Source organism: Prunus dulcis, chromosome 4, assembly GCF_902201215.1.
Source record: "Prunus dulcis chromosome 4, ALMONDv2, whole genome shotgun sequence".
Classification (NCBI taxonomy): domain Eukaryota; kingdom Viridiplantae; phylum Streptophyta; class Magnoliopsida; order Rosales; family Rosaceae; genus Prunus; species Prunus dulcis.
In genome coordinates, this window is record NC_047653.1 from 6,954,871 (window position 1) to 6,981,997 (window position 27,127).

At 37.5% G+C, this 27,127-nt stretch overlaps 4 protein-coding genes across 4 annotated transcripts; 2 read left to right on the forward strand and 2 right to left on the reverse strand.

The window, feature by feature from the left end:
- Window positions 1–1,762: 1,762 nt before the first annotated feature.
- LOC117626481 (peroxidase 7) lies at window positions 1,763–3,330 on the reverse strand. Its single transcript, XM_034358197.1, has 3 exons — window positions 3,025–3,330; window positions 2,385–2,727; window positions 1,763–2,169 (listed from the first exon to the last, which is right to left on the reverse strand). The coding sequence occupies exons 1-3, from the start codon at window positions 3,328–3,330 to the stop codon at window positions 1,763–1,765; spliced, it is 1,056 nt and encodes a 351-aa protein (XP_034214088.1).
- A 4,162-nt stretch (window positions 3,331–7,492) lies between these two features.
- LOC117626744 (LRR receptor-like serine/threonine-protein kinase GSO1) lies at window positions 7,493–11,787 on the forward strand. The gene is made up of 2 exons (XM_034358569.1): window positions 7,493–11,212; window positions 11,336–11,787. The coding sequence occupies exons 1-2, from the start codon at window positions 7,804–7,806 to the stop codon at window positions 11,707–11,709; spliced, it is 3,783 nt and encodes a 1,260-aa protein (XP_034214460.1). The 5' UTR covers window positions 7,493–7,803; the 3' UTR covers window positions 11,710–11,787.
- Window positions 11,788–12,866: 1,079 nt separating this feature from the next.
- On the reverse strand, window positions 12,867–15,393 carry LOC117623829. Its single transcript, XM_034354826.1, has 3 exons — window positions 15,201–15,393; window positions 14,957–15,094; window positions 12,867–13,128 (listed from the first exon to the last, which is right to left on the reverse strand). Exons 1-3 carry the CDS (start codon window positions 15,289–15,291, stop codon window positions 13,112–13,114), a joined length of 246 nt encoding a protein of 81 aa, XP_034210717.1. The 5' UTR covers window positions 15,292–15,393; the 3' UTR covers window positions 12,867–13,111.
- A 5,506-nt stretch (window positions 15,394–20,899) lies between these two features.
- Window positions 20,900–26,767, forward strand: LOC117626353 (general transcriptional corepressor trfA-like). Its single transcript, XM_034358020.1, has 7 exons — window positions 20,900–22,680; window positions 22,813–22,937; window positions 23,992–24,924; window positions 25,158–25,710; window positions 25,803–25,941; window positions 26,239–26,332; window positions 26,414–26,767. The coding sequence occupies exons 1-7, from the start codon at window positions 21,454–21,456 to the stop codon at window positions 26,529–26,531; spliced, it is 3,189 nt and encodes a 1,062-aa protein (XP_034213911.1). The 5' UTR covers window positions 20,900–21,453; the 3' UTR covers window positions 26,532–26,767.
- The last annotated feature ends 360 nt before the right edge of the window (window positions 26,768–27,127 follow it).

A 27,127-nucleotide genomic window follows, 5' to 3' on the forward strand; every position in this document is an offset into this window, starting at 1 on the left:
GGAGAAAATCAGAGACTATATGTTTTTTTTTCTTTTCCTTTCTTGATCATATATCTACTTCGATCACTTTGTTTTGCTAGCTTCCACAATACTCCTCACCTATTTGAAATGGGATTTGGACCACTTGGAACTTCATGTGCACCAGCATTGAACATATTTTCTTGCCATGGGAATGGCTGCCTCCCTGGACGAACCCGAAACCCTAGCCCTCTCCTTCGACTCGATTCGCCTGTAGATTCATCAGCCTTTGAATATCTGGCGCCATGTGATGATGATCTTCTTGTACCAAGCTCCATGACATTTTTCTTAATGGCTCCAACTCCATGTGATCTAGAGGTGGAGGAAGAAGTAGCAGATGGGATTGGGAAGCTATGATGTCTAGCCATGGAGATGTGGAATATCATAAGGAGGAAGAAGAAGAAGAGGGTTGCTAAAGTGGTAGGAGATGATTTTGCATTACAAGCCATGCAAAATGATTTTGTTTCTTTTTAATATTCAAATCATTCAACAAGTTCTAGTTGATAATCATGCAACAACAACTAGGTTGGTAGGTGCTAAAATGAAGGCTTGGCTTTGCAAACTAAGGCTGCTCCATAGCTCAAGATGGAAAAGAAAAAGAGACGCTACAAGATTTGAAATACCCTGTAGGGGTTTATATCATGAAAGTTCAAATGAGAGAGAGAGAAAGAAAGAGGTCTGAAAATAAAAAGGGGAAAGCAAGGTGTTTGTGGACTACTTTTACATGTCGTTGGGGATGATTCATTAAACAAGTATATAAATAAACAAAACAAAACCCCCCAAAAAAAAACAAAACAAAACAAAAAAACAAATCAACTCCTGTGTTCTTTAAATTATTTAAAAAAAATTCGTAAGCATGTGTATTAAATTCACAAAAACTCATTAACAGGTAATCACTTTTATGAATTTTTTGATAAACTTACAAAAATTTGATGTTAATGTGATTGAAACATATTAATTTTATGAAGATATATAATATTTTGTTTTTGGAGGACATTTTCTATTGAGAATGACGATAATATATTAAATTCATACACACTACACGAATGCTAGAGTTCAAACCCAAGATCTTACCTGAATGAGCAATTACTCCAAATCACTACACTAGTAGCTCCTTGACAACTTTAATTAGATATTTGATGTCTTATAACAGTGTGAATAAGTAAGATTAGATTTAAAGAGAGAGTTTGCTCTTTTTCTTTTTGGGGCAGGCCTGATAAAGTGACAGTTCGCTTGGTTTGACCTTTTTGACACAGTGAGGGCGCGCTTTGGAAAAACCCATAGTTCCTTGAAAAGAAGACAAAATAGAGCCCACAGAGTATGAGTCACAGATGCTAACGCTTGAGGCAGATAAAGGTCTCAAAATTTTCTTTTGATATATCATTTTAGGTCCACGATGGTGTTTCAATTAATATCAGCCCCTTCTTATATGATTTTTCAGATCCATAAAGTTTCTCACAACAGTGACCTTTCACCACTACCCAGCTAATAGATGAAGGGAAAGGAAAAGAGAAGAAGGGGCTTGAGAGAGAAGATTTCCTTTCTCATAGGCCCATTTTCTGTCTATTGAACATGAGTGAACAAGTAAATTCAATATCATATCAAGCCAGCTCTGTTAGCTGTAAGGTGGTGCATAAACATTCAAAAACAACAACAATTTCAAAGATACCATATGGTTAAGCAAAAAAAAAAAGAGAACAAGGTAAGGATTTGAGGCTGCTTGTCATTAGAATTAAAAGGTCACTTAATAAGAGTTGACAAAATTGCAATTGGTTCGAATTTCGCCTTCGTTTTTCTCGGTGAGGACTTGAACATTCCCTAATTTGGCCATGGACACTCCAAACTGGTGGTAGAAGACTGATGGCTGGTAAGCAAAAGCCTTGATAAGAGGTGAAGTCCTTGGATCAGAATACAACAGTTGGTCTGTGGACAAAAGTCCCATCTTCTTCTGCAGATTGGTGTAATATCCAATGTCAAATTTATGTGGAGTTGCAGCATCAAGATCAACATAGTCCGATGCCCATCTGCATTTTCTTTCCAAGTAGTTCAAATACTGTGGATCAAGGGATGGATCAGGCTTGCCAGTTCCACTGAAGTTATAGAGTCTGTGTTGTACAGAACCGCATGAAGACCTTCCTATGGTGTGTGCCCCTGCAGATCAAAACCATTTATTGCAACAAAAGCAGTTAGATTCGTGTTCTAGTGACTAGTTGTAGGAAATTTTTGTTGTTGTCACACACTAGTTATGTTGTCACATTGTCAATTTTAACCTATAATTAAGTTGATTCATGTTTGAACATGCTGCCCAAATTGACGGTGTGACGATATAATATGCGAGCAAGATGCATGTGGACTAGATGGTTCACCTGAGAGAACGACCAAGTCAAGTACATTCAAGCCCTGTGATTGGAAAAACTCAACCAAAGCAGTGATGTTTTCGTGACCCATTGGCACCATTTCAGTTTCCTTGGCAATTGAAACTTTCCCATCTCTCCTCCCATAGGGGACGGCCCAGTATGGACCTCCAGCTTGAACAGTAGCATCTCTGGTAGCTGCAGTCAAAATGTCTGCACAAGATACTGTCTTTGGGCACTTCTTCTCAACCTCTGCTTTAATATCATCTATCAGTTCAAACCCTCTTAGTGTCTTGCTGGCCGCAGCTGTCCTCTCACTTCCCTCATGGTATAATAAGATCGAGGCATCACATCCCTACATATATTGCAAACCACAAATGAATATAAGGCACGTTGTGATATAAGGCATGTAATATTACTATACGAAATTGGTTTGTTAAGCAATGAAGCAAACTATTTTCCTCTTTTTCCCAACTTTGTCACATAAAGTGGATCGTTGAAATAATATCACAGTATCATAGATCTCACTTTATGTAATTAGTTAAACGAGTTGAGAAAAGAGTTGAGTTATGAAGTATTTTCTAACTACTTATTATTAATCACGTGCGACATACACATGTACGTGCAAGTATAACATGGTTAATATTCTTACCCTGATGGCACAGTCATGGAAATGCAACCTCATGAGGCTAGCAGCAAGGCTGAAATCCTGCTTAAGCCATTCCTTGACCTTCCTATTGATAATGCCTTCAAGGTCAGGACAACTCTTGCGGTAGAAACCAGAGGAAAGAAACTCTCCAAACGGCAAGTCGTCTGACAAACTTGGAAATGTTAGAGTGGTGGCTCCCTCCCAAGACTCATGTGTTTCTTCTTTATGGTAATCATGTTCTGGGTCACATGAAGATGGATTTAACTGCACAACAAGAAGAACAAGGAGCAAGGAAACTATGGAGTTCATGATTCTTGTGCAGCAATTATCAGCCTTGCCCAAAATGAAAGACTATATGCTGCTTTGCCTTCCAATGAAAGGGTTTTGACAAGCTTTGATTTATATATATCGCATGGTGTTGCTGATTAGAGAATCTAATTCGGATGTTAGTTAGGTTAATTATTAATTAGTTGAAGACTACGTGGGAAGCACCCCCTGCAAATGGAGAAGACATGCCAGCATGTAGAGCTTGAGAATGATACTGCTGCTTTATTTTATTTTATTTTATTTTATTTTTTGAAAAAAACAACATTGACTTTCGTAAAATCTCAATGTACAAGCATTTTATTTGCATTGAATTTTTAACGATAATTATTGTACTTTTTTTGTCGTGGAAACTACAACAAAAGATGGATATTAGTCCAGATTTGTTTTTTCTTTCTCCTCTTTTTTTCTTTTTTGAGATAGAAAATAGAAAAAGCCTGAAAGAAGTAGGCAATTAGTTGGGTTGCACTTGGGCCCAAAAAAAAAGAAGTTATACTGCATATGGAGTTTGGGTCAACAAAATCTAGCCCAATTATGACTGAGTAAATGGTTTGATTGACCCAAATCCGAATCATTGTGCTCCAACTGAACAAATTTTCATACATAAGAAAATATAAAAATAGGAGGAAGTTTTTTAACCAATAAGGAAAAAGAAGAAAATGGGCAAAGTTGAGTTGGTGAAGGTGCTCTGGTTAGCTCTTTCCCAAAGACCACAGATCATGCTTTTGGTCCATCGGCTCCATAATCACAGATGGCGGAGGCAAGCCTCACACAGTTGGGCTAGCTGTTTTACTTGTCATCTCATTACATTTCCCATGCATGTGATGAGAAGATATAATTATCTACTCGAATGGTAATTGATTTGGGGTTTTTATCTATCATTTTTTTTTTTTTTTATGAAGAAAAGTTTAGGTGAAGGGGAGGCTACCCTATCCTAGGATAAGGGCATATCAAAGTCTCTTTGAGAACTTACAAGGGGTCTTAGTCTTTTTGTTTTTGTTTTTACAGATCACCATCAAGAGGGATTGTAAACAGCTAGACTTAAACATAGACATGAATAGCAAAAAGAACGATTCTTACCAACTCAACCAACCCTCGTTGACTGAGTTTATGTATCTTTGAATTAGAACAAAATCAATCAGACAAAAGTAAAGCTTGTTTATTCCATATACTTCAAAACAATGACATAAAGGAAGAATTGATATTACAACAAGAAGCGTTGGTCTTAGCTGTCCCTGCATCATGCAAGCAGGCTTATACGTATCCATCATTTTTTCCATAGCTATCTTCATCATTTGCCAATTAATTGAAATCCTCTAGGAAATCTGGTCTTTAATTAAAAACCAGACTGTTAATATGCGTATCGATATTGTATCTGTGTTGACAAAAATGTATCGATATAATCGACACATTAGCTATATATATATATATATATGTTCGGATTATATACAAGAAATTAAACTTTGTGTGTGTGTATATATATATATATATATATATATATATGTTATGGGTCAACAGCAGATGATATACATTGTGAATCAGGTGATCATGGTTTAAGTACTCTTTTTGTTATCGTTAATTAAGTAGCATCAGAGAGATGTCGTATTCTCTTGGACAAAGCATATACATCTAATTCTACAATTAAATTATCTCAACCATTTTGTAATTGTCTAACCACTCATGAAATCCTCCAAGCTAGCCTTCACCCTCGTGGGGTCATGACTCTAGCGAATACACATACATTGCATAGCTTTGCTTAAACTAATTATAATGCTTATTATTATTAATCTATGGGGGAATCTTTGCATGCATATCCAGAGCCTTGTTTGATTTTAGAGATAATTAATCCATGAAAAGTTAATATTCCTCTGACCTTCACGTAATATGGTTTAATTAGGGATCGATGATGGATAAAGTAAGCATTCTTTTTGTACTTATTACCTCAGCATATGATTCACGGGTAGACTTTAAACTCATTTGATTGACAAAGTGGCTAGTTGGTGTTGCAATCAACTAGCAAAACGACTATATAACTTTTGTGAAACTCAAGCATACACTTTTATCAGCAATCAGTCCCACTATTTTGAGTAAACAAGAATCAAAGAAGAAAAAAATTCCTTAAAATTTTGTATTTATCTAGAATAATAGATCCTAAAGAAAGAGGCTATACTGTTTAATTAAGGGTTGGTTTGGTTCAAGTTTTAGGAGTTTGGGGATGGGTTTGAAATTGCATTTCCATGTTTGGGAATGCAATTATAGACTCGTGAATATGAACTTCCCATTAATGCTAGGTAATGTTGTCAATTTGGACCAAATATGTAATCCATAATTTACATGATCAATACTCAATGATTTGAAATTTTCATAATCTTACAATATAACATATGAGACTGTCTGATAAAAAAAAACATATATTTATCCATTTTAGTAAAGTCTATACGAAATACAACAATCTCTTTCTCTTGTATATGTGGTTCAGTTTGGACGGGATTGGAATCCAATCCAAATGAGTCCATATGATTTTCAACTCTTTAAATAAAACTTGTAGATACAATATGTTAAATTGTTATCTAATTTAATGAATTGTTATCTAACTTAATAAATTTAATTTTAAAATTTATAAGTTTACCAAAGAACGACCCAAGCTTGGGATGAGGAAAAAGGTTCACATGCATGGTTTACAGGCTTGGTCGTATATTTTATACAAGAATAAATATCTCAATGAATTGGAGTCCGAATTCTGACAAGTATCAACCATCACCTGTTGTTGGACGTTAAGGTGAAAGTAGGTAAGAGTTGAAGAGATATGTGAGTGTGAGCCTTTGAATCAGCAGCTTTTATTAAGGTTTGTACAAAGTATAGAGAGTGGTTGTTTACCAAATAATTAACACGTCTTATTAACTTCTAAGTTATAACTGCGTTTTCTTAATTAATTTTCAACCACATGGAATTAGTGATGTAAATTGGAGGCAGTGCCTACTGTGATGACGCTACATCTCTATGTTGAAGAGAAGAATTATGAAACCATTATCTTTGCCAATATAATTTGCAGAAGTAGGTTGGATTTAACTTGTTTGCATGCAGGAGTTTGAGAAAGAGTTTAGCAAAGTTTGCATCATTGAGTGGGGAAAAGAGAAACAAAGGATATACAATTTTGGAGTAAACATAGGGTTTACTTGCAAACCAATCAAAGCTTATCAAAACAACTTTGCATGGCCACAAAAAGACATGAGGATTTGGTATCTCAAACCCAATTAGCATGACATAAACCATATATTGTATTGAACTTTTAAAAGGATATATGATACATGTAATCCTCAAGCTAGCGATAACCAAACGATCTGTTTGCGATTGATTCTAGAATGATTAAACGTTTTCTAACAACTTAAAGTACTATTTAGCATTAAAAAAAGTGCTTCTTCCGAAAAAACTTACAAAATGCTTTAATAAAAGTGCTTCTAACAAAAACACTCGTGAACAAAATTGCTTCCTCCATAATTAATCAAAAAGAGTTGGATGGATGGAATTTTAGAAGGTAAGTTGGGTTACGTAGGGAATGACAGGGGTTTGGGGGGACTGTGTTGACTTTGTAAAGCTTTTCAATTTTCTAGTGTAGAAATGTTCTTAGTTTGATTGATTTTAAAATGGGAAATTCAACCGCTCACTTTCAGAGTAGGGACTGAGTCATCTTGAGCTAATACACCAATTCTGTAAAACCAACAAACAACGTCCCTTGTCGGTCACCCAACTACTGTATCTTCTCCATGTAAGCCCATATCTTCTTTAACTTCATATTCAATCAAACAGAAACACCCCACTCTGTTTTTCTTCTCTCTGTTTTCTATATTTTCACTGCAACTTTGTGCCTTTCTTAAATATTCTGACCTTTCGTGTACCTATTCTCATTTATGAATTGAATAATTTTCTTATTTTTATATACAAATTATTCTCATGTTGTTTCTCTGACCCAGTTTGACCTTCTCAATTCACAATCCAACTTTATCCCATTATTTAAACACAAAACTTGTCAATAGCACAGTGGAAACAGGGTGGTCTCATTGATGGGAATTGTTGCAGCTTGACAGCTGACAAAACTTGTGGCCTCATTGAAACTCTCTTATCTCTCTCTCTCTCTCTCTCTTGATGTGCACCCATTTTTAGGCATCATAAACACAGCCTGCAAAAACCCAACTTTTCAATGCATGCAATTTGCAGCAAAATTCAATCTTTGTACACTTCAAGAACCATATATTACATGCACACCCTCACATGGCAGCTCAAAACCACGCGTCTCTTCTCAACCCAAGACCAACATTCAACAACCACCGTCATATTGATCACTTCTCTCATAAAGATACAAGCTTTCGACTTGCCCATCAATGAAACAGTTGGTTTCAAGTTCATATAGCATTTCGTATATATCTTGAGCTGCTCTGTTTTTCTTTGTTGAAGAGAGAAATGGCTGCCGCGGCAACAAATATTGTTGTGCCATTTTTAATTGTTCTGTTCGTGCATCTTTCATTTGGTCTAGTGTTGTCCGAGGTAAAGCTTGATGGCAACACAACTTTAAGTGTGCTTTTGGAGGTAAAGAGGTCATTTGTGGAAGACCCAGAAACAGTGTTGCATGCTTGGTCTGAAAGTAACCCAAATTTCTGTACTTGGAGAGGAGTGTCTTGTGGGCTTGACTCGGTTGATGGCTCAGTTCAAGTGGTGGGGCTCAACCTTTCCGACTCGTCACTCACCGGGTCAATATCACCCTCACTCGGTAGTTTGCAAAACCTGCTCCACCTTGATCTCTCTTCTAACGGCCTCACGGGTCCCATCCCACCAGCCCTCTCTAACCTCTCTTCCTTGGAATCTTTGCTTCTCTTTTCAAACCAACTTAGTGGGCCCATCCCGACTCAGCTTGGCTCGCTGTCGAGTCTCCGGGTCTTGAGAATCGGTGACAATGAACTCACTGGGCATATTCCCGCCTCATTTGGCAATCTTGTCAATTTGGTCACTCTTGGTTTGGCCTCATGCAGTCTCAACGGTCCAATACCACCCCAAATCGGCCGACTCGGCCAACTCGAGAATTTAATCATGCAACTCAATCAACTCGAGGGACCAATTCCAGCCGAGTTGGGGAACTGTTCCAGCCTCACTGTCTTCACAGCTGCTCAAAACCATCTCAATGGATCGGTCCCTGAGGAATTGGGTCTTCTCCAGAATCTCCAACTACTGAATTTGGGCAACAATAGTCTCTCTGGGGAGATTCCGGCTCAACTCGGAAGACTGAGTCAACTCGGGTACCTGAATTTGGTGGGAAACCAGCTCGAAGGTCCTATACCCAAGTCCTTAGCTCAACTGGGTAATCTTCAAAGTCTTGATTTGTCCATGAATAAGCTCACAGGAGGAATTCCAGAGGAAATGGGCAACATGGCTCAACTGGTTTACTTGGTTTTATCAAACAACAATCTCTCTGGTGTCATACCAAGAACCCTATGTTCCAACACAACCAGTTTGGAGCACTTGATGATATCAGATGCTGCAATTTTTGGTGAAATCCCAGTCGAACTGAGCCAGTGCCAATCAATGAAGCAACTTGATTTGTCCAATAACTTGCTCAATGGATCAATACCAGTTGAGCTTCATGAGTTGGTGGGGTTAACTGATCTCTTGCTCCACAACAACAGCTTGGTTGGTTCAATTTCTCCTTACTTGGGCAACCTCAGCAACCTGCAGACACTTGTCTTGTATCACAACAACTTGCAGGGTCCTCTGCCAAGAGAGATTGGAATGCTTGGGAAGCTTGAGATTTTGTATCTCTATGATAATCAGCTCTCTGGAGAAATCCCAATTGAGATTGGGAATTGTTCAAGCTTGCAAATGATTGATTTCTTTGGAAACCGTCTCAGTGGGGAGATTCCAATCACCATTGGAAGGCTCAAGGATTTGAACTTACTTCATATCAGACAGAATGAACTGGTGGGTGAGCTTCCCGCCACATTGGGCAACTGTCATCAACTTACTATTCTGGACTTGGCAGACAACCGTTTATCTGGTGGCATTCCTATAACATTTGGATCTCTCCAAGCAATGGAACAGTTCATGCTCTACAACAATTCCCTTGAAGGTAATCTTCCTGATACATTAGCTAACATGGGAAATTTGACCAGAGTGAATCTGTCAAGAAACAAGTTGAATGGAAGCATTGCTGCATTGTGTAGCTCAAGTTCATTTCTTTCTTTTGATGTCACTGACAATGCATTTGATCATGAGATTCCTTCCCAGCTGGGAAACTCACCCTCCCTTGAGAGGTTGAGATTAGGGAACAATCAATTTACTGGTCCAATCCCACAGACACTGGGAAACATCAGTGAGCTATCACTGTTAGATGTCTCGGGAAATTCACTCACTGGACCAATACCAGCTGAGCTTTCATCCTGCAAGAAACTGGCCCATATTGATTTGAATAACAACTTTCTTTCGGGTACCATTCCGCGGTGGCTTGGGGGTTTGCCTCAGTTGGGAGAGTTGAAACTCTCCTCAAATCAATTCACCGGGCCTCCTCCCCAAGAATTGTTCAATTGTTCTAAACTGCTAGTGCTTTCTCTGAATGACAATTCTCTCAATGGAACTCTCCCTGCTGAAATTGGTAACCTTGAATCCCTTAATGTCCTAAACCTCAACCATAACCTATTTTTGGGATCAATCCCTCCAGCCATTGGTAAGCTAGGAAAGCTGTATGAGCTTCGGCTCTCACAGAACGGATTTGATGGTGACATACCCTTTGAGCTTGGACAACTCCAAAATCTTCAGAGCATTTTAGACCTCAGTTACAACAATCTGAGTGGTCAGATCCCAGCCTCTATTGGGACACTGACAAAACTTGAAGCACTTGATCTATCGCACAATCAACTTGTCGGAGAAGTCCCTTCCCCAGTTGCTGGGATGATTAGTTTGGGAAAGCTTAATCTGTCTTACAACAATCTGCAAGGAAAATTGAGCAAGCAACTCTCACACTGGCCAGCTGAGGCCTTTGCAGGAAACTTGCATCTATGTGGAAGCCCTCTTGGTAAATGCGGCGTCAGAAGGCAACAGTCAGGCCCGAGCGAATCGGCAGTGGTAGTCATTGCTGCAATATGTACTTTATCTGCAATTGCTCTACTGATATTTGGAGCTGCTTCTCTCTTGCAACACAAGCAAGAAGTTTTTAGAAAAGCCAGTGAAGTGAACTGCTTGTACTCATCCAGCTCTTCCCATGCTCAGCGAAGACTGCTCTTCCCAAACGGTTCTGTCAAGCCAGATTTCAAATGGAAAGATATTATGGAAGCCACAAAAAATCTCAGCAATGAGTTCGTAATTGGCTCAGGAGGGTCAGGGATAATCTACAAAGCTGAGTTGTCCTCTGGAGAAACTGTGGCAGTCAAGAAGATTTTGTATAAAGATGACCTTATGGCAAATAAAAGCTTCACAAGAGAGATCAAGACACTTGGGAGGATAAGACACAGGCATCTGGTGAAGTTAATGGGGTATTGCAGCAACAAAGGAGCAGGCTCCAATCTGTTGATATATGAGTACATGGAGAACGGAAGCGTGTGGGACTGGATACACCAGCAACCAGCCACCAGCAAGAAGAAGAGCCTTGATTGGGAGGCCAGGCTAAAGATTGCAGTTGGATTAGCTCAAGGAGTGGAGTATCTCCACCATGACTGTGTGCCAAAGATCATTCACAGGGACATCAAATCAAGCAATGTCTTGCTAGATTCCAACATGGAGGCACATCTTGGGGATTTTGGCCTTGCCAAGGCTATTAATGAGAATTACGAGTCTAACACAGAATCAAATACATGGTTTGCTGGCTCCTTCGGTTACATAGCACCAGGTACTAAGCAGTTATGCTTTGATTTGTATTCTTTCTAACTACTTTGGATGCTGATTTAGCATTTGATTTCAACTTGAGTGTTTTATATGATTGATTGTTAACTGCATTTCATATGCTTTTCAGAGTATGCTTATTCACTCAAGGCAACAGAAAAGAGTGATGTCTACAGCTTGGGGATTGTGCTAATGGAGCTTGTAAGCGGGAAAATGCCAACAGATGCATCTTTTGGCATGGAGATGGACATGGTGAGATGGGTCGAGATACATATTGAAATGCAGGATTCTAAGCGTGATGAGTTGATAGACTCTGCACTGAAACCACTCATATCTGGAGAAGAATGTGCGGCGTTCCAAGTGCTTGAAATAGCACTGCAGTGCACAAAAACCAGCCCAGCAGAGAGGCCTTCGTCCCGGCAAGCATGTGATCAACTATTACATGTTTTTAATCATAGGATGGCGGAGTTTGAGAAGACGAATATAGATTCTTATACTACATAACTAATCAAATCATGTTTCAGAAGTTTGATGAACATTTGATATCAGCATAAATATACCAGGTTTCATTTGGGCTAGCAACTATTGTGCAGCATTGAGAATAGGGTTTTGCTTGAGGCAAATGTCGATGGCATTGAAATCTATATAAGATTGTATTATTAGAGCTTTGTTATTATTATCCGTGGATCAACGGTTGTAGTGTTTCAACAATCATGACAATCCATATATTGGATTTTTTAGTATTGCAGTGACATTGGAAGCTTAGGCTGAATGAAAAGAATCTAAATTTAATCAAACGTTCCTCTCCAGTAATTAACAACAATAACTTCGTATTCAATACACTGGTTATGTTGAATCAAAGAACTACAATTTAAGCTGTAGTCGCTGCAAATCACTGGAATTAGCCAATCAAAACCAAAATTGAAAGGCTTGTGGAACTAGTATCTTTTCATCACAGTTCACAGTTTAGAACCAAAACCCAAAAACAAACAGAACAGTTGGTCCAACTGTTTCTGAAAGCTCTAACTAAGACTGATCCATATTTTGAGATATATTTTGCTGCCATACTTTTCTACACTCGACATGCAGAGAGATTCGTTCAGCTCTGTGACCAAACCACTTCACAAAGAAGAAAGTTTGAAGATGCTTTCTTCGCTCAGGCTACTAAACCTACAAATACAATACCTGTAATAGTAATCAATACATCAACAACGAGCTCACAACCATGACATGTTGGGCTGAGAAACGGATGCGTTTTATATACATAATTTTCATAAAATACTGTTTTGGGGACAAGAATCCCATTTTTATTTGGTTTTCTATATATAAATACTGCAACTGACTCTTCCAAAACACCATCTCAACCGAGGTCATTGCGGAATCAGTTCATAAACTTAAACAAAAATTACCAAAATTTAAACCCTAATAGATGCATGTTTAATAGAATACTAAAACTTAAACCCTAATGGATCCATGAAACTTAATAAAACACCAGTTTATAGGATTGTATTTATCACTAAAATGATCTAGGTGGGTAGTTGTCCATTCAGTAAGAGTACCGAGATGGTAATAACTTTTGATTTGAGCTTTACCAATCATGGAAAGCATGACCACTCACCCATTGCCCAAAAGATGGCTTCATTTTTTAGATATCTTGCAGCTAGGACAACTATTGAATTCATTTCATTTATTAACAACGCACTAGACACAGCATTCAGCTTTGCAATATGAAGCATTTCATTGCCATGCATCACAAAAAAATACCAGAAAAATAGGAAAGTTTTGACAACCTTGCAAACATATCAACATTAAATTAAAAACAAAAAGTGCCTGCAACTTAGAAGGCCTAACACTCTCTTAAAACATGGATCCTGTCTGAGCATGCCACAACACACTGAGATGCAAGCTAATCATCATCTTCATCTGCAGATGAAAAAGAAATATTAATCAGGAAAAGGAACGAGTCCGATGAAAGATAAGTTTGCACACATTAAATCCCATAAATTAAATCTTCATTTTACTCAAGTGCTACACTAAACATGAAGTATGCAAATAAGTTACAAGCGCTTGGCATTTTCTAATATAGTTTTAATCATCAAAAAGAGAAACAAACAGGAATAAATGCATGTCCAAACACTATCCACAAACGATCATCACTCAGTAAGAGAAAAACACTTGTAACAAAGTGTTTCATTGCAAGCCACTTCCAAATGTTGTACTTTACACTGTGCTCTTGATTACAGTGATGAGTACATTACTTTTTATATTTGTTTCTGCTAAGATTTCCCAAAGAAAGTCTGGAAGCACAAGGATATAATTCAAAACTTATGGCTTCAGGTAAAACAAAAATCATATATGATGAATAGGGATCTGACCGATAAATGGTGTGGAAGAGCATGGAAGGCAAAATTGACATAATTTTGTGAGTACAGTATTTGAGGATTTCTTGTAGGAACCTCCCACAATGTTTTTAAAGGAAAACCAAACGAGTTTGGAAGCACAGGAAGCAAGAGGGCAATAAAGCAATTATGAGAATACTAAAGGAAAATCTTAAAACCTGGTTCTCCAAGGCCAAAATGGCTTACAAGTAAGATCATAGCATTCAAACATAGTCTAATCAAACACAAGAAAGCTTAAAAGTAAGGACCAAACCTGAATCCAAACCATTAGCATAACAATCGAAACATCCTAATAAATAAAATAATCCCAAGGATCAGTACATTCTCTCACCAAACTTTGTTTTGGATCCATAACCATTTAATAACTCTGGAAATTGGCAAAAGTAAAATGCTTATTATCCTTCTTCATGGTTTTGCCAGTTGGGGGGGCAGGGTGATGTGCTGATCAATAAATGAATTTTTTTTTTTCACTTACAATTTCTCAGATGTCATATCAGTTTGATCAAGAAAAAAGGCTCCAAAATTTCAGATTATTTCACACAATATAGGTAATTAAGAGGAAGACACGACAATAAAAGAGAAAATATATAGCAACAGATGGCAAAGAAAAAAAAAATAAGTAGGCAAGCTAATTAGGGTTCAAGGGACCAAAAATAATCTCTGAATGTAAAAGGACTATGTATACTAGGCCTTTCACATCCCTAAGATCCTAGCGCAGTGAACACATGCACAAATACTTAAATCTTTGTGTTTCAAGCATATAATAAGTAATTGAGAGAATAACCATTCACAGACTCCATAATCCGTCAGATTATCTAGTAGACCAAAAGGCAGAGTCCAGATGACCCTCTATCAGGAAGAATGGCTTTTCCTGGTTTGAAATATCGAAATACTCTGCTTGATTCACATTTTCTATAAAGGATCCACCTTTATGAGGTGCAACCAATTTTGAGCTAGAGAGAGAACGAAGGGAGGAGAACAAGATAGAAGAAAGTGAGACAATATGTTATGTTTTAAAATTTTCACCTAAATATCCTCTGTACACATACAAAAGTTCTGATTCAGCGTTCCCTCAATGTCCAAACCAAACTTACAAACAATAACTAGCTAAAGAACAGTACTTTGATTCATCATATCACTCAAAAAGACATGGGTTCTTAAGATTACTTATAGCGTGTTTCAAAATTTCACAAATCATCTCAAAAATGACACTTAGCAAAGCTGAGCTAAAAATTGAGACACCAAAACACAAATGGGATTGATGGGCTGTCATAGAATACAATCATGAGGCATACGAAATTGAGAAATGAATTGAACTTGTGCGATTTTGATATTGGGTTGGATAAGTATACCAATGTATCGGCGCTCGTTGGCGGCCTTGGCCTTGTCGAGCATCTTATCAAGGTCCTCTTTCAGCTGTTCATCCCATTTCACAAGCTGGTTTACGAACACCACACCCAATCCCATGCCCAGCACGTGCTCCCAAGGATCTGAATCGGATCATTGGACAATTGGGTTTAGGGTTCACGAGTCAATGACCAGAGAAACGAATAATGATAAAAACGATAATTTGAAAGAAAAAGAGATGAAATTTACGGCGCATGTAAGGGAGCTTGCGGAGGGCATTGGAATACATTTGGGTCCCCAGTCCCAGTAGGGCTCCGATCATCGTCGAACTTACCGGCATCTTCACAGGTTTGCTTACACTGTTCACTGTCTGTCTGTTTCTCCCTCTTTCTTTATGTGCGAAGCTAAAATATACAGTAACTAAACATTTTACAACAATATATTATATATGCACATAAATAATGAAGGTGATATTATTGTCACCCCAAAATTTTCTCTTTGCACCCCATTTTCTCTTTACATCGCACTGAATTTTAGTAAAATTTAAAATTACTCACTACACCTCATTTTTCTTACTAAATTGCCTTCATGAACCCTATTCCTTAACTTACATGTGTAAACCCCACCGAAATCATTACCTTTTTCAGCGGTAGTTCACTGAATTTGTTTCCATTTTTCTGTGGTTGTCTACCGAACGTGTTTCCGTTTTTCAATGGTAGTCCACCGTATCTGTTTCAGTTTTTCAGTGATAGTCCACCGAATTTGTTTCAGTTTTTCAGTGGTAGTCTACTGAATTCGTTTCTTATTTCAGTGATCATCTACCGAATTCGTTAATGAGTTTGTACTTTATATTGTTTTTTAGATATAAAGATGACTCGCAAAGGTACTACTGAGACTTTATCATCTCGACCTGATAGACAGCGTCCCATAGTCATAACGAGGAGACATAAAGCGGCGAGCTTAGGCCCTTAAGAAAACCAGCCCCAGCATAGTCCCCCAGACCACTTTGAAGATACTATAGAAGTTGAAGATGTAGCCGCTACTCATGATAGTAATGTTGACGCAGAGGTTGAAGATGTAGCTGCTACTCATGATAATAAAGTTGAGGCAGATGTCGAGCTTATTGAGTCATCTCGAGTAGGTCCCATTGATCTATCTTTACTTACAAGTTTTAAAACTCACATAGCAGTTGCAATTTGGAATAACTAGGTAAGTCGTTTTACTGTAACAATAGAAAGCAGAATATAAGTCTGGTTCATGGTAATTAACCTAAATAATTTTTTTGTATTTGACTAGGAACGTGAGCACCTTAGGTGCATGTTGAAGACATCTACCCTTTTTTAGTGGAATTGGTGGGCTAATCCAAATAATGGTAGATTCAGATATCTGGATTAGAGCAACTTATTAGGTGTTCTTATCAGAATGCATATAAGATTGTTGTATCTACCTTCGTTGAAAGGTGGCATCCCGAAACGAACATTTTTTACATGCCTTTTGGTGAGATGACCATCACATTGGATGATGTGTCATCTATTTTAGGGGCGTCACCGTGTTTTGTTCTTTCAATATGAGTAAGGTCAAAATAGCTTACATTAAATTTGTGGTCGACAATAAGTTAATGAAAAAATAAATATATTTCAGTTTGTTGCCATTGAATTGTATGTAAAAATTTGGTAATACACCACCGAACATCATTCCATGTTACGGTGGATCTCCGCTGCATCTTAAGTTAACGGACGGTCAAACACAACTGAAATAGGTGCAATGTTTCGATGGCATCCCACCGAATTTACCTATCGCATTCGATACTGGTGTACTGAACTCAACCAGCGACCATCATGAAATCCTAAATTTGAAAAACGCCAAAAAATAAACTCATATCTCATTCGAAGCCTCTCTAACTTCAGTCTCACCCTTCATGAATAAATACAAGATATTTTTTCACCAATATAAGCGTCGTTAGGGTTGTAGGAACATGATGGTTTAAGAAAAAAAAAGTCTAACTATGGTTGCAGGAACATATGTGGGGTGTAGTGAGCAAATTTAATTTTTATTTTAAATGTTTTTTGTCCTTAACGGTAATTATGTACAAGGGTTAAATAGGTTATTCGTGTTTAAAATTAGTATGGGATGCAAAGAGTAAATAATTGGGTGCCAATAAAATTTCCCAAATAATAATAAAAATAACTTTTAAAAGATAAAACTTTTTCTAAACACATTTTGATAGCGTTAATTATGGATTGAACTATATTCCAATTTGCATTTTGGCCCTTAAATTCAGTTATTAAATTATGTAGTCCTCAAACTTTGTCAACATTTTGGTCATCCTCCATATCTATTTATCAAGTTTTTCGTCCATTCAAGGGGTAAAATGGTCAATGCATATCCTTTTTTTTTTTTGACAAAATTGAGTGATTGAGGTTTAATTTGTTACGAATGCTAGGAGTGGGCATTGAGACCAAAAAATTGGAACACCGAGCCGCGACAAATGGAAAAATTCAGAAGAAAAAAATTGTGTTGACTAAAAAGTCAACAAATCGGCATCGAATCTGATGTAGGACAAATCATAGGTTTGTTCCTATGAAGGAAATTTGGAAAATGGGATTCAAAATTAGAAAATTGAGCTTCAAATATGGAAAATCATGTTTGAGCATCAATTATGGCACAAGGAAAAGAAGAAAGGCGCATCATTGGGATTTTCGAGTTGCTTGATTTCTTGAGAAACTCTATATTGTATTCATATTTTTAGAATAAGTTATCAATCATGATATTATTTTCCTGATATAATTTTAATTAGGATTTAAATTATTTTCTTATTAGTTAAGTTTTAGGAATATTATGGAACCTAGGGTTTCCTACAGTTTTAGGGTTTCTTTATTTTCTATTTAAGTCAACTCATGATGTTGTATTAATCAGTTTTATCATATTATTAATCAAATTTAGTGATTTTTTCTATTTTCTGGTGGATTCCAGTTGCTGATGGATTTCATTTTATCTTTTCGAGTTTAGACATTTGTCGATCCGTAAACCCGTGCTTACATGCTGCATCAAGTGATATCAAAGCGGGTCATCATTCAGAGCAAGGATTTGCCTTCTCAATGATGAGCGGTGATGGGAGGTACACAAACCTCATAGAGGATGGTCGTGGGGAAATATCAAATATTGAAGGGGAACACTGGTGGATTTGCCCGAAGCCAACCCTATGTTGCAGATGTTCCATGTTTTATGGGAAGTGACTACATTAAATGGTTTCTCGAATGGGTTGCAGATGTACAGGAAATATTTGATACAATAGTGATTCCATAAGAGAAGATGGTGAATTTTTTTTATTATAATATATATATACACTATTTTCTAATCTCATAACTAATATTTTTCCAAGCCCACCCTTCAAAGCACCTTTCTTTTGTAGGCCCAATCATCTTTCTTTACATGAAATTGGATCATTTGTGAATTTTTAAGCCCAAAAAATAACATTTTAGTTGGAATTTGTAAAAAATAAATAAATAAATATATATAAAGTATTCGGTTTGAAACCGAAAAAACCAAAATTGCACGGGAACCGATTTTTTGGACCAGCCGGTTTTATAAAAATTTCCACCGGTTGAATAGTACTGATTCTGATGTGGTGTGAGGTGGAAACTGAACCAAATCAAACCGTGCACACTCGTACTAATTAAGGCTCAACTAGTTTAATTCATTTATTAGGGCTATGATTTGATTCACCTGACTCGAGAACCCTTGCAACATTTCAAGGAATAAGATGGTCATTTGGGCGAGACTAGTAACAATATTTATAGGGAAGCTATGTATTTAGAGGAAAACTATGGTCAAATCGTTGAAGGAATAATATGACCTAAATTGATCATCTTACCCTTCAAATTAATAGTCGAATTAACAGAAGTGGCACAATATAATGACTAAAATGTCACTCGTGATAGAGTGTTAGGACTACATAATTCAATAAATATATTTAAGGACCAAAATGCCACTAGTAATAGACTCGTCTTTAAACAAACAAAATTATTACATTAGAAAATGGAAGTATATTTATATGTAACTCAAAGCTGATAGATGATAGATCCACCAAATATTGCAAGAACTTTCACCAAACGAGTTTTGATTACTCTTTTGCATTCTAGTAAAATCCACAAAATCAAAATTTGAATTCTCTATTACAGGCCTAAAATTTCTACACCACACTACCTCCCCATGTTTTGCTGACTACTTGGTCAAAACTTGTCTTGTCTATTTGTGTATAAATATGCATGTGCTAAGTTAGTGTGTACCACGTTAACGAGTTATGTATTGAGTTGACCTTAATTATATAAGTCACTAACAATGAGTTTCTAAAATAATTAGCATTTTCTTCTTCTTTTTTGTGTGTTGGTTTTTGGATAGTTTACCAATAAGATGAACATGCAGAAGTTCATCTTAAGGTATCATTAGCTCTTCTAGTTTGCTTCGAGAAATCTGTTTATCTTTTTGACTTTCATGGCTTTGTAATGTGACTGGTAGCCAGCTTCTCCTAGTTTGTACTGATCAAACATCAAATATTGGCCTAAAATGGGGACTAATTAACCGCTATTGGATGTTGATTAATCGATATTATTAACCTAGTCTCTGTCATTATATGAAGTTAATTGAATTTTTACTTCTTGGGTACCTGTTAAACCTAAACTTTAACCTCTTTAAGATGGAACATAGCAAACAAAGAAAAAAAAAAAACTGTTGTAGAATAAGCACTTTACTTTTATCAGTGGTTGGCTTGGCTTGTCCATAAATCAATATTTATCTTTTCTCAACGCCGATTCGTCATTAAATGTCATTAGATTTTAAATTAAAGTTGACACTCCTATTTTGTGCTTTTGGAATATTATGAATAGTCACCCACCACTTATCTATAACTACGGAGACAAACTTAGTTGCAATGAGAATAATATTGTTTTGCTATTTCCGGCCAATAATGCTATGTATGGAACTGTTATCACGCGTGCTGTTCTTATTTCATAAAAGTCTTTCTCATAACTAGGGTCAATTGGATAACAATCCAATTAAGAGACAAGCCCTAACCTCTGTATTAGAATATTAACCCCTTCGTTTTATGGTTTGACAAACTATAAAATGAATAAAATCAACAAGAAAAAGAAAAAATCCTCAAAAAAAATAAGTATATGGAAATATTCTAATCCTCTGTGCTGTATATTTGCATTGGACGAGGTAAAAAAATGTCACAAAATCCAAATCTTAAGGGTAACAAATGGGTAAGAATTGGAGGGACGTTGAACATGGACTCCAAAATTGGCATGAATGGCGGGCAAACAGAATTCGAAGGTGTAAATAAGTCAATTCATAGACTGAAAATCAAAGGCCAGTGTGTCAATAGAGTAATGTAATGAATACGTTGCTGTATGTTATAACTAAAAAAATTAAAACCATTGACTGAAATCAAAGACTAGTTTGTCAATATGGTAACCCAATGAACTACAGTTGCAACAAATAAGGACAGGCATTGAGTGTTTTGGATTTACGTACTTGTTTTGCATTATTTAACTTTTAATCTGAGCCGTGCATTATAAATCCGATCGTAAAATCCGATCGTTGTTTTTACGAGTTTAAGGTTTGATGAAAAAAAAAACCTCAAATATATAAATATAAATCTTTGTTAGGGCCCAAAGAAATAACAAGGTTTTTCTAGATTGCTAGAGAGGCGCTCTTAGGTCTTTGACAACAAATTTGACCCCACATTCACAACGGACTAAAAACCAACGTCTCTCTCCCATTCAATCCTTACTTTTCCTCACCAAATTCTCGTTCACTGTTTTATTAGTACCCCCATTCTGGCCTCCTCTGTTTTCATCCTCTGTTTCATTCTCTGTTTCACCATCTTCAATATATATAGCTTCCTAGGATCTGAATCTTAGATTCTCCAATACAAAACACAACACACACTTTCCTCCAAGTTTAGCCACACCCAGCACAACCCACAAAACAATGCACACAGAAAAGCTCAAATTTTCTTTCTTTTTCTATTTTTGTATATAGGGTTTTTTTTATCAGAACACTACAGCAATAGGCCAACTCTCTGTTTATCTCTCTGTGTCTGTCTGTGTTTTGGTGGCAGTTACAAAATTGTTCTAAATATAGGCAGTCAAAACGGGTATGAGGTAATATACTAGTGGGTGACAAATTGGTTTAGGCCTAAAAAAAGCTCCTCTGTTTTCGTGTTAAACCAGTGGCTTGTCTCTGTTCTATCTCAGAGTCTTTGGGCTTTCCAAAGTCTAGAAGACAGATTCCTCTGTTGACATAATAGAATTTTTTTTTGTGAGGTTGATTTTGTTTTCAATCTCCCCACCCATTTTCTTTCCGCTATGGGTTTTTCAATTCTTTTCTTTTGGTTTGGATTTCAGTCTCTCTACAATGATTAGGCATTGAAGGAATCTGTAATTCAGTAATTACAGTATTTTTCGACAACCATTTGCTTCGGAATTTGAATCAAAAGATGGCGTCGTCACAGGTTGAAATGGCGGCTTCTGCTCCGTTCGGGTGCGTTTTGAGAGATCACAGCCGGCGAGACAGATGTAGAGAGAGCAATGCCAGAGCCACACAGGCCGCTTTTCAGAACAATCTGAAGAGCTTGGTGAGAGATCACCTTCATACCTGCATTTCAGTCTCTTCAAACTCTGCCTCCAATGGTGACTACAACAACAACAACAACAACTCCCAAGGCCATATGGAAAATGTCGATTCCTGGGCTCAAAACAAGGATGGCAACAACACCAACAGCAACAATGGTGGTGGTGAAAGAGATGACGGTTCGACTATGACCCCGAGGCAGTCTCGGGTTCTCGATCGATGCGCTGCTGGTAAACAAGGAAAAGAAACTATTGCAATGACGGAGAGGCAGAGCCAAGAGGCAGAGCTCTTGTCAATGCCCAATTCATTGCCTTCGTCTTCGAGGACATCGATTTCTATGAAGGATGAAACTCTGTCAAGAACAGAAAGCCTGGCTGAGATTTCCAATCTGGGAGTTGGAGCTTCTTCGTTGGTTCAAATTTGGGAGAAGAGGCTGAACCAATCAAACAGCTTGAAGATGAGTTCCAATGGCAATGACACAGAGACTAGCAGGTCGAACTCTGGATTGAGCTGTAATGAGAATGAGAATGAGAATATTTTCAATGCTTTCCCTGATTCCAATGCTTCGAATGAGTCCAATGCTTCCAATGCACCTTCTTTGGAGAAACAACCATCAAGAGGCTCTGAAGCAGGGGATTCTGTTTTTGTTGATGAAAGATATGACGCTGGGCCGGTTACTGAGGATTCATTTGAGGACTCGACTTCTGATGGAAGTGCTACCAGCGAGAGTCAGAGTAATTTGGATGCAAGAGAAAGAGAAAGAGAGAAGGTCCGTGTCGCAGATATTATTAAAAGGCTGAAAGCACAGTGTCCATTATCTTCTTCCAGTGAGGACAATGATCATGATCAACAACAATCTACTGTCATTGCATTTTCGTGTAGAGAACGCGATCGCGAGAGGTCCCTTGGGTTTGATCAGACAGAGCAGCAGCATAAAGGGTTCTGTCAGGTTATAAGTTCACCAAGGATGATCAGAGGCAGGCAGGCATTTACTGATTTGCTTATGCATTTGGAGCGTGACAGGCATAGGGAGCTTGAAACAATTGTAGACCGCAGAGCAGTTTCAAGATTTTCGCAAAGAGGCCGAATTCAGGTGGGTTAATTACTCATTCATTTCAACACAAATTTTCCAAAACAAGCTTAGTTAAGTTGTATAACCCATTTTTTCTCTTTATGCAAATTGCAATGCAGCCACATACTTACTTTGTATTATGTTTGTTTGCAGTCATTGCTTCGGATTAAACTGCTACAGCGAGGCATGGCAGTCATAGGTCAAGATGGACCTCACCGGAAACCGGCAGCATCTCAAGTAAACAAATTGCCACAAAGGTCTGCTATCATGCATCTCAGGTACAGTCCATGTGCATTACAATATGGGATTGGAATTTGGATTAGTTTATGTGACTTAGTGAACTGATGAACATCTATTTGCAAGTCTATGTAATTAAATTCTGTGGTATGTGGAAACAAAAAGAATTAATGTGGCTTGTTCTTGGTTTAAATGTTATAATTAGGAGGGAGGATAATTTAAGTCACCCCATTGAAACATGTTGATGCTAGGTTGGCTTGCTCCTATTGTAGCTTACTTCTCTGAGTGCCATTTTTCTAATTAGCTAAACCTTTAAAATTAGCTGAAGTTAAAAGTCTTAATTGCACTGCTTTTATAGGATGGTGGAATGAAGCCAGAGTTTAAGCAACACATGATTGTTTGGTGGCTTTTTAAATGCTGAATAAATAGAGTTCAATCTGATATTGTATACGCTATGTGCCTTTCAATGAGCCAAGTTGGACTGAGTTATAGCTTACTCCAGATATCTGACTAATAAGGAAAATGAAAACTTTTTATGCTTTCATTATTGTTTTATGATGAAATATGGTCACTTCGGAATGTTAGTTGAAAGACAGATTGCTCACATAAGTCGTCAGTGCTCACATTAGTCAAACCAGAAATTCTAAAGCATACGTCATTGACGAGCAGAAGGAAGAGCAATAGAATCAAAACTAGTTCTAGTTAGTTCAATGAATGGGGTCAGTGAACATTACTTAGAAAGAAATCATTCTGATTTTAGAAATGCTTACTTGGTAAAGAATTCATGAGGTGCAGATATAGAAGGAATCTAGTCTTCTGTTTAAGCCTCAGAAAGTTAAAATTCTTGCAGCTGTCATCACTTTACTTGTTCCAGGCCATGAATATAAGGCTACACCAGATAAGCAGCTATCATAAAAGACTAGCCAGCCAGATTTGAGTGCTAGATTCAATCTTAAATATTCAGCATAATGACAGTAATGTGTATCATTGAAAAAGGAAACCATGTGGACACTTGCAGTTTTTTTTGTAGCCTAGCTGGCAACCATATTCATCTCTCTTTGGGCCTTGATTAACATTGATATCATTTAATTTCAGGGAGAAATTTAGCACTGGTGTTGAGCAGGGCTCAACAGCTCAGAATGATGCAGCTTCCCAAAAAGGCCCTCATAGGGGATTAGTAAAGAACATGGGTGTACATGTAGAAAGCTCCTCCACCTCAAATAGGTCTAGTGAAAGCACTCCTAACCATGAAGTTGATACTATTGAGCAGCAGAATACAACCCTGTTAAAGAACCCATTGTCACCTGCTTGTGAATATTTTCATGAAGAAGTTATCCCTAGTTCAAAGGTCAGTTGCCAAGGAACAAGTTTAGTGGCTAGAAACACCTTGCCACATGCTAGTGAAGATCTTCGTGATGAAGCCAGCTTGAGTTCAGAAGTCACCTTGCAAGTAACAAGTTCAGTGGCTAAAAATAATGAAGCCAGTTCAAAATCCACCTTGCAAGGAACGAGTCCAATCGCTAGAAACACCTTACGTCATGATAGTGAAGATCTTCATGAAGAAGCAAACCCAAGTTCAGATGTCACCTGGCAAGGAACAACTTCAGTGGCTGGAAAAAACTTCACACATGCTAGTGAAGATCTTCATGAAGAAGTCAGTCCGAGTTCAGAAGTCACCTGGCAAGGAACAACTTCAGTGGCTGGAAACACCTTGCCACAAGTTTGTGAAGATCTTCCTGACAAAGTTAGCCCGAGTTCAGAAGTTTCTTGGCAAGGTTCAACTTCAGCGGCTAGAAACCTTGATTTGCAAGAAACCACGGATACAACCACATCCTTGGTTTGTTGGGATGAGAATGATGTAGAAGAACAAGTAGAGGATGATTATGAGTACTATGGAGAATATAGTTACGACTGGATCACTGAGATTTCTCGCCCACGTAGTTACTGGGAAGACCTCAGGAAGGCATGGTACCAAGAGATGCTTGACTCCAACTCAGGAAAAGGGGACATACGCCAACTTATTGAAAGGTACACCGGCATTGCTTTTGCTTTATCTGTTTTGAATTTGATTTACAGATTTCAAGAACCTATTTCTAATATCACAGGAATGAAGAGAAGGGTAAATTGATGTAAATCTGAATATTGATTCATGTCCATTATAATTAAAAACTAAATGCTCTCTTTTTAGTTGGAAACCTTCCAAAAATGGTACAATCATAATGCTAAATTTACTAATCTGAATTCCCCCCTTATCTATGCAGAAGAACAGTATCAAATTTTCTTGCTAGTGATTTCCGAGACAAAATAGACCGATTGATGGTATCTCGAATAGAAAGACAAACATATCCTGTTGGAAGTGAAGAAGGAGAAGATGAGGAGATTAGCCAGGATAGAATGAATCAACTGGTGTCTTTCTTACAACAACGACAACAACAAATGCGTCCAGCGGACAATCAAGAACAAAAGCAAGTGCAAGAACAAAAACACCAACAAGAAGAGGAGGATATGACAGAAGAAGAAGAAGATGATCATCATCATAATGATGAAGAAGAGGCAAGGAGCCTAATTAGCGCTCAATATCAAGAAGCCAGTGATGATTTTGATCAATGCACATCATTGCAGCCTTCTCCATCTCACATGACGGCATGGAGCTATCAAGATAATGAAGTGGGGGATGATTCTGATCAAGCTGCTTCTATATCTCCACCCCGACATTTGCCATCTCAATCTTATTATCCAAATAGTAGGGAATGTTCACCATCTCCATCCTACCATCGTCGACATTATTCTTCCTCCACAAATCATCCTTCAATTGTGAGTTTAACATTTTTTTTCTTCTCTAAAGTTACACCAGTATAAAGTTCTGAGGTTACTGGTCAGTGTAAATAACACTGCTGAACTTGCAGGAAATGGAACTCATATACGATATGAGAGGGCAGATGGAGCAACTCCATAATGAGATGTCAGAGCTACGAAAAGCTATAAAGGGTTGCGTAGACATGCAAATGATGATGCAACAATCCATTAAGCAGGAAGTTCATTCAGGTCTGTTTTGAATTCTCTTTCGGTTCGCCCTAAAATATCTCTTCAATTCAATTTAAAAAGAATACCAGACAACTTGGTTCCAATGCACTATCAAGGAACCACTGAAGAGGCACTAATAACATCCTTACTCTTGTACTTGTTTTGACCCTTAAGATTTACTTCGGTCTTTTAGAACAGTTTTAATTACTCTTGCGAAGCTATGATACCGGGCTAAAACAGTGAGTTTCTGCATAAATTTTGCATCATTCCTTATGTTCTACCAGTTTCTTGACCGCAAACTGTGCAACTATATTACAGGTCAAGCAGAGAAGAAAAGGTCGTCTAATGGGTTACCAAAGAAAGGCAATTGCTGCATTTGCCATGAAGTGAAAGTCGACTCACTTTTGTACAGGTAACTTGCTTGTGAAGCTAAGGCTTCCCATCTGAATTTCAATTCTTCATTTTAATTTTGTTATCATTTCTTATTTTGCAGGTGTGGGCACATGTGCACCTGCCTCAAGTGTGCTCATGAGTTGCAATGGAACAATGGAAAATGTCCGATATGTCGAGCACCGATTGTGGATGTCGTGAGGGCACACATGGATTATTAGACTGCTGGTGCCTGGTGAACGAGTTCTTGCTTCAGAGGACCGTCTTTCTTTCTGGAAATCAACATAGTGAAGCACACACTGGAAGAGGAAGCTAATTTATTTTTGATACTATTGTATACTTTTCATTTTTGTAAATGTCATGGAACATCATACCTGGTTTCTCTTTTCCACATATACTCTTGTGTATGTTTTTTGAGGAGAGACCGGAACTAACAAACTCTCTATTCATCTTTTTATATACAATTTGAAAAACAAAAAAGGTGCCTCTTTTAGGAAACATGCTTTCTTTATATCTGTCTACATTAACAAACAGATTCTTGTTCTGAACTGACCATGATAAGAAATATGAACTATTGTCTACTTTTCATTTTTGTAAATTTTACTTTTTCTGCAGATCAAAATGGTACCTGACTGATACCGCATATATACTTCAAGGTTGCTGTAATCAACCGATCTAACATGTATTTATAAATTTACATGAGACTCCCCCGTTGCAAGAGTTCATATTTATTGTAGGGTAAAAAAGCATAAATAAACAAACCTATGGAAGCAACTAATAACAAGCTCTATTTTTCATAATGCATGCCAAGCATTCA